Source organism: Calidris pugnax, unplaced genomic scaffold (genome assembly GCF_001431845.1).
Source record: "Calidris pugnax isolate Ruff unplaced genomic scaffold, ASM143184v1 scaffold125, whole genome shotgun sequence".
Taxonomy (NCBI): domain Eukaryota; kingdom Metazoa; phylum Chordata; class Aves; order Charadriiformes; family Scolopacidae; genus Calidris; species Calidris pugnax.
In genome coordinates, this window is record NW_015090906.1 from 3,828,391 (window position 1) to 3,842,069 (window position 13,679).

At 46.4% G+C, this 13,679-nt stretch overlaps 1 protein-coding gene across 1 annotated transcript in view; it reads left to right on the forward strand.

Annotated features, from left to right (window-relative positions):
* Positions 1–13,679, forward strand: part of ITIH5 (inter-alpha-trypsin inhibitor heavy chain family member 5) — a 70,307-nt gene that overhangs the window by 24,516 nt on the left and 32,112 nt on the right. Inside the window, exons 6-7 of the mRNA XM_014949153.1 lie at positions 347–516; positions 1,352–1,468. Of these exons, the coding sequence (XP_014804639.1) occupies positions 347–516; positions 1,352–1,468 (287 nt within the window). The remainder of the gene's footprint in view (positions 1–346; positions 517–1,351; positions 1,469–13,679) is intronic.

Below are 13,679 nucleotides of genomic sequence, written 5' to 3' on the forward strand. Positions count from 1 at the left end.
AGGTCTCACTCTGGGCACCGCATTCAAGATTCTGTGCTGAAGTCATTTATCTACCTATTTGTCTGCCATTTATCTGCAATTTTGAGCCAAAATAGGACTGTCCTGCCACCACAAGACTCCCTCCTTCAGCTGATTTTCAAGACCTGTCGGCTCTGCCCCCCACAGGGTTCTCACCAAGTCCCACAGGTTATTGAGTTCTTATTTTATCAATGGTGAGGTGAATCTTTAATCTCAGTATGTAACTATGCTAGTTGACCTGACTCCATGGTAATACTGTGTGTGCTGTGCCTAGACATCTGTGAGACAGTGGGAAAAACCTTGTAATATCGTGGTTTTATCTCAACAGGTGATGTTTCTCCTCCTCCTTCTACTGTAATTGGACATACCAAAACCTTAGCTAAAGTTACGTTCAATCCCAGTGTTGTTGAGCAAACCAGGATCGCCCGAAATGGCATTTTGGGAGACTTCATAATTAGATATGATGTCAACAGGGAGCTGAGTGTTGGGGATGTTCAGGTACTGTACACATGACTCATCTTTTCTGTTTTATTAACTGTACCTGAGATGGTTCAACTTCCTTGCATGCTCTGAATGTCCTAGAAAATGTTATCCAAGTGAAGGCTACTTCTCCATCTTGTAAGAACTCTCCAAAATAAAACCATTCCATTGGCAGCCACAAGATGGACTTAAAAACCACAGGTACCTTCACTGAGTTTCTTTTTTGTATCTGCTTTTGAGTTTCTCAATATACTGGCTGTATATATCTGGATACAAGGCCAGATGTGTGCTGTGGTCCTGATTCCTGAGTACACAGGTTATGTCCTTACTGTGTTTGGAAGGAAACCCCAATGTCCACCATGGAAGGAGGTGTGGAGAGCTCCAGAAGGCTCCTCCAGTTTGGATAAACAAGGGACCAGAATTAAGAGGGACACCAAGGAGACCTCATATAGAATCATAGAATGGTTTAGGTTGGAAGGGACCTTGTCAACATCCCTGACATGGGCAGAGACACCTCCCACTAGACCAGGTGTCCAGGGATGGGGCATCCCCAGCTTCTTTGGGGAACCTGTGCCAGTGTCTCACCACCGTCACAGTAAAGAATTTCTTCCTAATATCTTCCTAATATCTAATCTAAATTTCTCCTCTTCTAGTTTAAAACTATTACCCCTCGTCCTATCGCTCAACTCCCTCATAAAGAGTCCCTCTCCACCTCTCCTGTAGGCCCCCTCCAATGTAGACACAGACACTGAAAGCAGAATGGGGTGTGCCCAACCAAATATCCCATAATGATGTGTGTGGAACATTGCATCATGACCTACCTTCAATTCTTGACTTCCTTGCTCTTCCACAGATTCTTAATGGATATTTCGTCCACTACTTCGCCCCCACAGATCTTCCTCCTTTGCCAAAGAACGTGGTGTTTGTGCTTGACAGCAGCGCTTCCATGGTGGGAACGAAACTGAAACAGGTGAGGTCCTTGCATTTATTATAGACTGGTGGGCTGTAAGGTTGCAGAGAGCTTGGTTCAGGCTTCATCTCACCAGATGGGTTCTTCATGTATCCTATGTCTGAGGTGAGAGGAGGCTGTGAAGAAACCTCAAGGTGAGACCATTTACCTGCAATGAGAAATGATCATGTTAGTGAGAACGGGATGGGAACAGGGAGTGCAGAGGACTTCATCGCTCTGTAAAAAAGGTCAGTGTGTCAAAACAGAGCTAGGATGCTGCAGGTAGGATTGTCCTGGGCAGTTCTGTTCTGAGCAGTTTGAAGAAAGGCAGGCTAAAGAGAATTCCCAGGAAAGTGCATTCAGCAGACCATTGTATCCAACTTAACAGCAGAGAGAAGGTACTGCTGTCTTTAAATTACCTTGGCAAAAACCTTAGCAACGTGTAACTCAGTGGGTTCTGTTGAAAGAAAGGTCAGTTTTTCCCATTTACAAGTCAGAGTCAGACATTTTTCCAGGGCATAGATCTTAACACAAGCCAACACACCAAGCTGAAGGGCACATCACCAATGCTTGAAATTAGGCTGGTGCCTAAATGTTTTTGCTTCTTCAGTTCTCCTAGCTGGACAGATGGAAACCATCTGCTGTTCAGGAGCCAAGTAGCTGGCTTGGAAGGGCACCGTGTCTGGGGGAACGTACTGTTTTCTCTCAGCACAGTGTTACCAGTCTAAACGTAAAGCAGAGGTGAATTAAGACTTCATTTCTGTTCTGAATGATTTGGCAGGTATATCTCAGGTCTGCACTCTCACTGGAGAGGTAAATCCAGTTTCCATCTTATACACCTGTACAGAAAAGGAGAAAAGCCCTGGTAGGGTTAGTATTGTTTCCTTCCATTTGAAGACTTGCCCCACAGACGTGAGATGTGGAGAGGTTAGTTGGCTTCTCTCTGTTGAACGGCCGCATCTTTACTTTCTACTTTCTCACCATGGCTGAGCTAATGACAGCGGAAAGTGACACTTGCCACACAGGTTGACACCAATATGGGGCAGTTTCAGCTTGTATGGATGGTGTGATGGTGTAACTCTACTAGAATGACTGAAGGCCAATGGCTTCAATTTGTATCTTGGCCAGCTAAGGAGCTATAATTGGTTGCTTTCCTAGAACATGCTGATATTTCTGGAAGCGTGGTTATTTGAGAGCCTTTTTTTGTTTCCTTGGCCACCAGTGGTTGAGAGCCTTTTTTTGTTTCCTTGGCCACCAACACTTGCCCAAATACCCTTGAAAACACAGTCTGTGGTCATTCTGGGACAGTTTTCTGTCTTTGAACAAGGACGTTGGAGGTATTTGTGCCTTTCTCTCTCTTTCTGTAAAACTTTACTATCTAGTTTTAATAGTGATCATAAATCTTAATTTAGAAGCTGTGTCCCCTATTAAATCAAATTATCTCCACTGTGAGCTAAATTGGAGTATGACTTTTACAGCTCCTAATTATCTTCCCCAGTGACTGGAGTAGCAAACAGAGAGTTGTTAACAAACATATCTAGTAACGTGCTGAATGAAGTTTTGAATGAAGATGCCTTTGAATCTTTACAAATTCCTGCGGACAGAGCCTGGCACTTGGCTTTCTGTTATCCTTCTGCTGGAAAATGTCTGCCTTGCCTGGCAGAATAAACAAATACTGCACAAATGCCCCAGTCCTGCATGCTGAAAACCAACAGTAAGTGATACAGCCCTGAACCAGGGAGATTAAGAATCTGAAGGGCTTTTGGTGCTAGTGTGAGCTGCACAAGTAGTGCCTTGGGTCAGCAGATTAACCTTGCACTATGAAAGCTTTTATTCTCCTCCTGAGCATGTTAGTGTTTCATTTTCATACACTTGCAAGAAACAACATGGCCAGGGATTAACCCTTGAAGGTCTACTTCATAGCTTAGCCAGCTCCTACTGCTAAACATACGTGAATCTCTGGTTAATTAGCTACAAATAGGTGCCTCTTGAGCCTGAAGTGAGACAAGTGTCTAGGCAGAACCTTTGTTGAGGTATACCTAATTTTTTCCCTGTTCTCTCAGATATAGTCTTTTTATGGAGAACCACTGGAGGAGTGCTATGTGCAGGAAGCGCTTATGTTCCTCTGATTTCAACTGCTCCAGAAAATGGATCTTCTTGGAATTATGACCTAAAACATAAACCCCACACACAGATTAGTCAAGGAAAGACCAAAAGCTAGGACTGGCTGAATAATACGCCTCTTTTGGTACACTAAGAAAGTATGATCAGTTACAGCCATGACCCATGTCTGCTCAGTGGCCTTTTTTACCCAGTTGTTGTTGTTATTAAGATGTTTGTTAAATTACAGACACGTCCCCTGGTGGCAGGCTACATCTGAGCAGAGGAAATGCCTCCTTTTCTTCTTTTCTCTAAGACTCCTGCAGCTGTGGTGATCTGTGGTGGTGTGTAGAGAGCTGGGAATTCCCAGGGGACTGTCATTTCTCTCTACTGAGTCACATGCAAGGTCAGCTAAAAATACAGTCAGCGCTTGTAAAGAGCGTGCTTTCAGGTCAGCTGCACTAACTATGGCAAAGGACAGTTTTTAGGGTTGTATAAGCAAGAATGAGAAGCTTGTTTATGAGAAATGAGCCGTGCCCCCTTTTCTATAGTAACCCAAGGAGGTTTTGTACTCTTGTCACCTGCCTTCATGGAGTTAGTGGCAAAGTGAGTCAAATGAGGTCAGGATTTCATGCAGCCTGAAGTTCCCACAATCTAATTGTGAGTCATTTGTTCTTTTCCTCTCCCAAGGTTTTCCTTTCCCTACATGAATTTTTATCTGTTCATGCCATCCTTTTCTTCCTAAGATATATCAGTCTTTGAAGCAAGAAGGTGTCCAGACCCAGTTGCAAACACATATAGTAAGACTGGTTGACCAGCTGAAATCAAATCGTAGAATCATCTAGGTTCAAAGGGACCTTTCAGATCATGGAGTCCAACCATCAACCTAACACTGACAAAAACCATCATTAAACCATGTCCCTCAGCACCACGTCTATCCGTCTTTTAAATACCTCTGGGGATGACAATTCCACCACTTCCCTGGACAGCCTGTTCCAATGCTTGATAACCCTTTCAGTTTAAATTTTTTTTCTAATGTCTAATCTAAACCTCCCCTGGCACAACTTGAGGATGTTTCTTCTTGTCCTATCACCTGTTACTTGGGAGAAGAGACCAACCCTCACCTCTTTACAACTTCCTTTCAGGGAGTTGTAGAGAGCAATAAGGTCTCCCCTCATTGAGACCCTTGAGACATAACCCTCACATCACGGAGACATATATTAACTTTGTGGGGAACATCAGCTAATGTACATATTCCTTCTGCAGTTTTTACAACCTCTGCACTCTGGTAATGTCTAGCAGAGTCATCTGTGTCACAGCACTTCACCTCCACTGAGAATCTGGGCCTTTGCAGCAGTCACCACCTAGCACTGGCAGGGAGACAAAGGTCAGGAAGAGAAAACTCTTGAGCTTCATGATAAAAATTTTTCTCTTGTGTTCAAGACTTTGCACGTCACTACAGCTGTCTTAAATACTGGTTTTGTCCTCAAAAGCTTTTTTCTTTCATTTGCAAAGAGACAGTAAGTTCTGTGCAGAATAGTTGCTTTTAACAGGAGCCCAAAGCTCATTACTGCTGTCCCACTGGCAAGGAAAATAGTGGTTTTGTCCTCAAAAGCTTTTTTCTTTCATTTGCAAAGAGACAGTAAGTTCTGTGCAGAATAGTTGCTTTTAACAGGAGCCCAAAGAGCCTGGGGAACGGGTTACATCTGCAAGGTTTACTGAAAATCAAAATTATTTGTCATTTGAGCCGTCTGACCCATGGTTTTTTATGGTACCTTTGGCTTTAGATATGGAGGGGGACATAGAAGTTTGACATTGGTATAACTAGGAGAAAGAGGAGCCAGTCAGAAGTTCACCAGCTTGTGATGACCACGATTATCCCCTGCTTCACTAAACATGGTGAAGAAGGACCATTATCAGCCCACTGTTGAGTGTTATGGAACAAGCATGTTCCAAGCTGTGACCGCATCCACAAGAGGATGGATTTGCAGATGTTTTTACAGACACACAGTAAAATGTAGTTGTTTCAACCGCAGATTTGTTTCACCTTACATTTCCCACGGGCAGTAAATGCCCACACACTCAGTTAGAGAGTTGGCTACACCACAAGCCTGGCAACTTGTCAAGGGGAGCGTGCCAGGCTGTAATTTTCTTTGGTTAATTGGGCTAGGAGGAGCTCACCTGAAGCTGGGACCTGCGGCATATTTGCCAATGCTTCAGTTTATTTGCTTGGGACCTGTGGCATATTTGCCAATGCTTCAGTTTATTTGCTTGCATCCATCCAAGGGATGCTGTCGGTACCCTTGATGTGTGACCCACCCTGTCTAAGCCCTTCTGAGGGCCTGAGTGCCTTACACATGTCCCCAGACCTCTGCCCCTCAGCACACAGACTCCCTCTGCATAGTTTCAGGGTGGTGAGAGAGCAGGAAAGCACCCAAACACTCGATGTTCTCACTCCAAACTCTTGCTGCCGACCTGGCTGTGAGCCTGTTGACTACAAGTCCAAATAATGGCTGCTGCCCAGGAGAACTGCCTTAAATCGCACGGGGACTTTGGAAAAAATGCTAATTCTAATTACAGACTTTAGTGAGTTTAAAGCTACTGTGAAGAGGAAAGATTTGTCAGCTTTTCCATTTCTGTTGGAAAACAACAGCCTGAGTGAACTGAGACACTCTATGCAGTGTCTCCAGCCCCAACAACTTCATGCAGATCCCTCGTGCTTGGGAATACACAACAGCAGTTTCATCTCAGTCCTCTCCGTAGGTGTGAACACGGAATATAGGATCTACTGCAGTAAATAAGACATCAGATCCAAATAGACTTTTAATTACCCAGCTTCCAAGAAAGACTTATCTTTCTTGGAAAGTACAAGCAAGTACTTGTCATGCAGCAAAATAATCTGCCTTCCCCAAAACCTAGAACTTATAAATAATGACAGGATTATACAGAGAAACAAGAAACCTTCAGAGCAAGATGCCCTCAGATACTCAGGACAAGGAGAATCTGCTTCTGGTCTCAGGACTAACAACCAGCATATCCCCAGCTGATTTGCTCCATGCTGAGGCAGTAGAAGTAGAGACAGAATTTCCCAGGAAGACCCCATCCTACCTACAAATGGCAAGTCCTTTCATTGGGTTCAGAATAAATAGGATGCAAAAGCAGAGTATGGCATGGAAACGTTGCTGAGACTCAAACTGAAACCCTGTGAAGACCTGAGAGTTCTCCCAAAAGCTTCAGTGAGACCTTTGTTGAATTCATCAAAGGAGGAATTGAAAACAGGTGCTACTGAAGTGAAAGACACAGCCCAGTGATCACCAGACAAGTCCATGGTGAAAAGGAAGCTGCTAAATCAAGCTGGGAAGTCAGTCCAGGGATCAAGGTCATTGAAGTCTACAACCAGCCACAGCATAACTCTTGGTCTGAGGCTCAGACTGGGACTGAGGGCCCAGACTGGAGCTTAAATGGGTAGGAGTGTGGTTGGAGGCCCCAGGTGGGCCTGGTCAGAACCGTTAAAGCTTATTAGTATGCTCAAAGCTCTGGCATTCACATGCAAGTCCATGAAGCTATAGATCTGGGGTTTTTTAGTAGTCCTTTCCAAGCTGAAATTGTATTTTTCCAGTTGCTGGAGCAATACCTGGAAGCCAGAGCTGGCTTCTGTTCCTGTTTTCATCCTGGATCTGTTATGTGAACTTAGGTAGGTTATTTTCTTTGTCTGTGCTTGTCTCTTTGCAGAGTCTTGTCTGTTTTGCTGGGTGTTTAGCAGGGCTTTTGGCTGTATGTGACCCTCCCGAAGTCTAAAAGACACCTGGTCTTTGCCAAGACCTAAGCTATTAGTCTAACACTGCTTGCAACAACGCTGCTGTTTCCAAGTAAATACCCCTTCACCCTGATACGGGATGTGTGCTCTGCATTGCCCAACTGGGACAGTGTGTTTCTAACTGTGAAGAGCAGTTGAAGCTCAGAAGTGCCTGTGGGACCTCACATAGAAGCTTGCTGGAGTGAGGTTCTTCCATGTTATATTACTGTATGAAGTCATCAAATGGTGCTCACGGGCAGTTCCGACTCTGTGGTCCACACGATGTAATTTGAGGCCCTCTAGGAATGAATGGTACGATACTATCTGTGTCACGAGGAGAGAGCTTTTGCTTGGATAGTTACCCCTGATGTAGTGACTTCATCTTCTCCCAAACATCTGCTCTCTTCTCTGCAGAGTTTTGGGCAAAGTCTTGGCCATATGCTCATGTCTGAGGCAGTGGCTTGGGATGGAGGTGGGCAGGAGAAGGGTTGGAGGCAGAGATGTGCAGGAGGGAGTGGGGATCCTGGAGCTGTAGATGCTGAGGGAATTTGGAAATAGGGAAAATGGGAAGGGGAGCAGGTGTTGGAGGTCTGTGGCTGACTCTCAGGTGGGAGAAAAGGCAAGTTTGTTCTTCTTAAAGAACAATTAAGTGCTCTTGTATTGCTTAATGCTAACACTGAGCACAACTGCTGGGTCTTTGCTCCAACATTGTCACCATCCTTCACTCACTGGAGATGAAAATGAAGAAATTGCATCTAGAAGTAAGAGCTATCACAGTTCAAGGAAAAAAGACCAGAGCCATGGGAGAAGGTGACTATGGAGTCACAGCCTAGAGTCAATAGTGTCTGCAGAGGGAAAACAGATACTTCACCTCTGTGGAAGTACAGCACTCCTTTTCATGGAGAAATAACAACTCCTCCCTGAGTAGGAATGATACAATATCTTCTTGGGTGAAGTAGCATGGATCTTTTCTTTGTGGAGAGGAAACATCTATTCATGAAGGAGCAACACATCTTTCCTAGCATGTTACACATCCAGGTAGGATGTTCTGCAGAGGGGCTAGAAGCCTGCAAACTTGTCAGGCTTCTGACTGTTGAGGCACCTGCTGTGAGAGAGTGGCTATATGATGAAGAATGGAGGCTAATCAACATGAAGAGCATCACAACCTGTGTCTCAACCCACCTTCTGCTGCATAACGTAGCAGCTAATGGTTGCTGAAATTTAGGGGATGTGCTGTGGACAGTCTCTTGTGCATGTCACAGAACCACATGGGGCTGGAAGGGACCTCTGGAGATCATCCAGTCCAACCCCCCCTGCCAAAGCAGGTCCACCCAGAGCAGGTTGCGGAGGAATTTGTCCAGGTGGGTTTTGAATGTCTCCAGAGAAGGAGACTCCACCACCTCCCTGGGCAGCCTGTTCCCGGGCAGTGCCACCCTCAAAGTCAAGAAGTTCCTCCTCATGTTTAGGTGGTACTTCTTACATTCAAGTTTGTGCCCGCTCTAGAGTCACAGCCTCTGCAGAGGGAGAACAGATACTTAATCTTTGTGGAAGTACAGCACTCCTTTTCATGGAGAACTATGGAGTCACAGCCTAGAGTCAATAGTGTCTGCAGAGGGAAAACAGATACTTCACCTCTGTGGAAGTACAGCACTCCTTTTCATGGAGAAATAACAACTCCTCCCTGAGTAGGAATGATACAATATCTTCTTGGGTGAAGTAGCATGGATCTTTTCTTTGTGGAGAGGAAACATCTATTCATGAAGGAGCAACACATCTTTCCTAGCATGTTACACATCCAGGTAGGATGTTCTGCAGAGGGGCTAGAAGCCTGCAAACTTGTCAGGCTTCTGACTGTTGAGGCACCTGCTGTGAGAGAGTGGCTATATGATGAAGAATGGAGGCTAATCAACATGAAGAGCATCACAACCTGTGTCTCAACCCACCTTCTGCTGCATAACGTAGCAGCTAATGGTTGCTGAAATTTAGGGGATGTGCTGTGGACAGTCTCTTGTGCATGTCACAGAACCACATGGGGCTGGAAGGGACCTCTGGAGATCATCCAGTCCAACCCCCCCTGCCAAAGCAGGTCCACCCAGAGCAGGTTGCGGAGGAATTTGTCCAGGTGGGTTTTGAATGTCTCCAGAGAAGGAGACTCCACCACCTCCCTGGGCAGCCTGTTCCCGGGCAGTGCCACCCTCAAAGTCAAGAAGTTCCTCCTCATGTTTAGGTGGTACTTCTTACATTCAAGTTTGTGCCCATTTCCTCTTGTCCTATGTCAACTCTTCCCAGCACTGTCGGTGGCTGATAAGTTTGACAGAGAATGAAATTCCTGAATTGCTGGAAGTTTCCATGCACTGGGACTAACTCCCATCTTCTGAGGATGGGCAGAGGGAGAGATGTCAAGCTCTGCATTGAGGAGATGGGGCACATCTCCCTTGGCGTTGACCTTTTTGGCTGCTAGCTCCATGGAAATTGTTAGTCGTGCTGAGAGGGCGGGGGGTTTGAGCGTCTGACTGGCACATTATGGGATGCAATGCCACTGAAAATGAGCTGAGCACAAGGGAAGAATGTGGCCTTCGTGCTCTGCTGTGTCAGTCTGGCTGTCTGCCCGGGCAGCCCCCTTGTTTCCAGTGGGGTTATTTCAGTGTGCCTCTGTTGGGCAGCCCTTCAGCTTCTCCATTTGACTTGTTATACAGAAAAGTTCACTGCTCCAACTGCAATCCCGACTGCGCTGTTGATAAGGACTGCAAGTAACGATGCTTGGTGCTGATAAGAACTTGCCTCCTTAAATCTTTGTGTAGGCATTTATTTATACCCTCAATGTTGCAGTGGGATTGCAAAGGCTTAGCATCTACTCTGCCCTCTGGACACATGAAACTCCACCTCCTGAGAAATCAGAACATCTTGCAGTTTTTTATGTCTTTATCCTCGCCGTGCTGTTGGGTGCTAGAGAAGTGGGTTACCCCAACTGATAGCGAAACTTGTCCACATCCTTGGAGATGGTTTTATCTCCAACTGAGAGCAGAAATCTGGTGTTTAAATGCTCCGGATGAATGCGGAGCAAAGTGGTTTTACTCAGTCTTAAGTGGAAAATCTTTTTTCAGAAGAGGCAATAGAAACAGTTGTTCTAAATGATGAAGAATTTCTTTTGCAGGCAGGGAAACTACAAAGCAACTTTTTCGAAGGGAGTCAGCAATGTTGAAGTTACTCGTGAGGGATCCGTGATGTTCAGGCAGGAGATACAGGACCATAGACTGGAGACAGACCTTTATTTGTCCAGAGCTCTACAACCAAACTCCCTCTTGTCACAGGCCAGTGTCAGCGTAAAACAAAATGCTTGTTGTCCAGAATTGTGAAGGAGTTTTCTTTGGTTACACGATCAGTGTCTGCTGGGAAGAGAGCACAAAGATACATTGACAGGGAGAGGGTGAGCTGCAGTTCCTGAACTGCACGATGCTCCCTGCAGAGGAAGAAAGGGCAGATTGTCCCCCACAAGAAGGGGATGAAGGAAGGTTTAAAAAAAAAATTCCAAGGATACACTTCTGGGTTAAAGCCCATTTTTTTGGTACAAAAGTCCCTGTTGCTGGCAACTGGCATGTGATCTGCGTTACGTGGGCAGAAAGGGAACTGGGACACAGAGGAAAGCAAAATTCACAAGATGTGGCTTCAGTCCTCGGTGGGAATGATGCTGCCCAAACCTCTGCTCTCTCTGTACCTCAGCTTCTCCCTGTAAAAGGGCAGTGGAGCTCACACCGTGTTTCTCTTGGCCCCTGGATCCCAAACCAAGTCTATGGTTTGGCTGACCTCCATAGCACATTTCAGGTGTGACACTAATGCCAACCATCCCTTAAGTCACAGCATTAATCCCTCTGACAGACTATGGGCAGATTTGACCAGATATGGCTGTTGTAGCTTAGAAAAGCCAGCTCTGGACCTTTTAATCAGCTGCCTGTGCATGTTTAGAAGAGGAAAGATGTGAACCAAAGCATAGAGGATATTGAAGGGGAGGGAGAAGGTATTGAACGGGAGGGAGTGTTTTGCCAAACAACATATTTACTTGTACTTTTCTCCTTTCACTGTTGGAGGTCTGTTTTGTGAGCCCTTGAACAGAGCTGTGGGTCCCTAATTCCCTTTGAGTTTACCTCTTGTGCCTTAGCTCCTTTCTTGTCAAATACGGCCTCTCACCGGGGGATCTGGAAGGACAAAACAAAGCCTAGTGAAATTTTGTCTTCTAGTTGTGCCAGATGGTTGCAGGTGGTCCCGTGTCTGTTACCTGCAGACTGAACAAGGAGGTCAGCTTTTTCAGCTGGTGGGTACTGCTTTCCAAAGGCTTTGGTGGTGAATGCTGTCCTCTCTGCCACGCTCTTTGGGGCTGACTCATCTGGAGCCCACGCGGTTCCCCGAAGCTGGAAAGGAGCTGTGTCCCTGGCATCGGTGTCTCGCTGCCCAGCTGTTGCCAGGGCAGATGCCAGCTGTGTTTGGGCGTGCAGGGTGCAGCTGAGGGTTGCCAAGTGAGCTCAGAGGTGCTGGGAGAACTCCCTCTATATCTGGAAGCTGTTTCCAAGAGAGTTAAGGCTGCAGTGCTGCAGGGAGCCACTGTCCATACAGAACTGGGTTCAGCATGAACTGAAAGTCTTTTTATTTTATTTGATTTTTTTAAAATTTTATTTTATTTTTTTGTTTTTTAATGGGCTGGCATGAAGCTTGCACAGAGGATGTGGGCCTGGGATGAAGCACTTACAAGTGCTCCCAGGCAATGGAAAATGTGAATACGTGGGCTTGGGATGTGCATTATAATGAGGTGCTTGAATTTCCCCCTTGCTTCAGAGCAGGGTCAATGTCTGGCAACGCCGTGGCATCTAACAACCACACATTGTCTCCCTTTGAACTGCACGGCTTTTTTGGGGTAGCCAGGCTTCCCCCTCATCCTGCTCCTCAAACAACCAAGAGACTGTGGGGAAATGTCATGGGGACTCAGATTCCTTCTAAAAGGTACCCAGATGGTCTGACATCATCCCAGATGTCTCCCAGGCAGCTCTTTGACCCAGAAAGGGCTGAAGGCTCTCAGCTCTCCCATGGGAGGGTGTCTCTTCCCATGCTTTGCTCCACCAGTCTTTAAGCTAAGCGGGGTCTGTCGGAGCTAGCCCCAAGGGCCGGTACAAGGTGACAAATCACAGCCAAGCTGGAGTGTAGCTGAGGGATTTCTCCTCTTCCTGCTGTTGCTGGGGGTTGTACAGCCCTGAGTAATCTTGGCCATGATGCAGGGCCTTTAGCAAGCAAGAACCAGAAAAGCAGCAGTTGTGTTGCATGTCCAGGTATTGGTGTGGAGGTGACAACGAAAACCAGCGTCGTGCCTGGGAGCTGGCTCATCCTTGACCTTGCAAGCTTGAGAAGATGCTATCTGCACATTGAGCCTTTAGACAGTGAGAGGCTGTCTTCAGCTTCTCATCTTTCCTGAAGCACAGACCAAAACTGTAATCACTCCCTGGCATCCATGGTCATCCCCTTTGTCCTCAGCTGTAGACCATGAGTCTTCTGTTCCAGATTTGGGGAGTGATATGTTGTAGCCCTGGAGGTGGCTGTTTCAAGCCCTAGTTTTCAGCTGGGCTGACAGCTCACTCACCAGCACAGCTTCTCGACTCAAGCGCGCTGCAGTGATGGTTTTTCACTGAATTTCACTGAATTTTTAGAGTTGGAAGGGACCATAGAGATCATCTAGTCCAACTCCCCTGCTAAAGCAGGATTACCTAGAGCTTCTCAGAGCATGTTACTCAGGAGCATCCAGGCGGGTCTTGAAAATCTGCAAAGAAGGGGACTCCACACCCTCCCTGGGCAGCCTGTTCCAGTGCTCTGTCACCCTCACTGTGAAGAAGTTTCTCCTCATATTCAAGTGGAACTTCTTATGTTCCAACTTGTGCCCATTGCCCCTCGTCCTCTCACTGGGAACCACTGAAAAGAGTCTGGCTCCCTCCTCCTTCAACCCACCCTTGAGATACTTGTAAGCATTAATAAGGTCTTCCCTCAGCCTTCTCTTCTCCAGACTAAAGAGTCCCAGCTCTCTCAGTCTTTTCTCGTAGGGGAGGTGCTCTAATCCCTTAATCATTTTAGTTGCCCTATATTGGATTCTGTCCAGTAGTTCCCTGTCTCTCTTGAACTGGGGAGCCCTGAACTGGATGCAGTATTCCAGTTGTGGCCTCACCAGTGCAGAGTAGAGGGGGAGAAAGACCTCCCTTGACCTGCTGGCCACACTTCTCCCTACGCAGCCCAGGATTCCATTGGCCCTCTTGGCGACAAGGGCACATTGCTGGCTCATGGAGAGCCTGCCATCCACCAGAT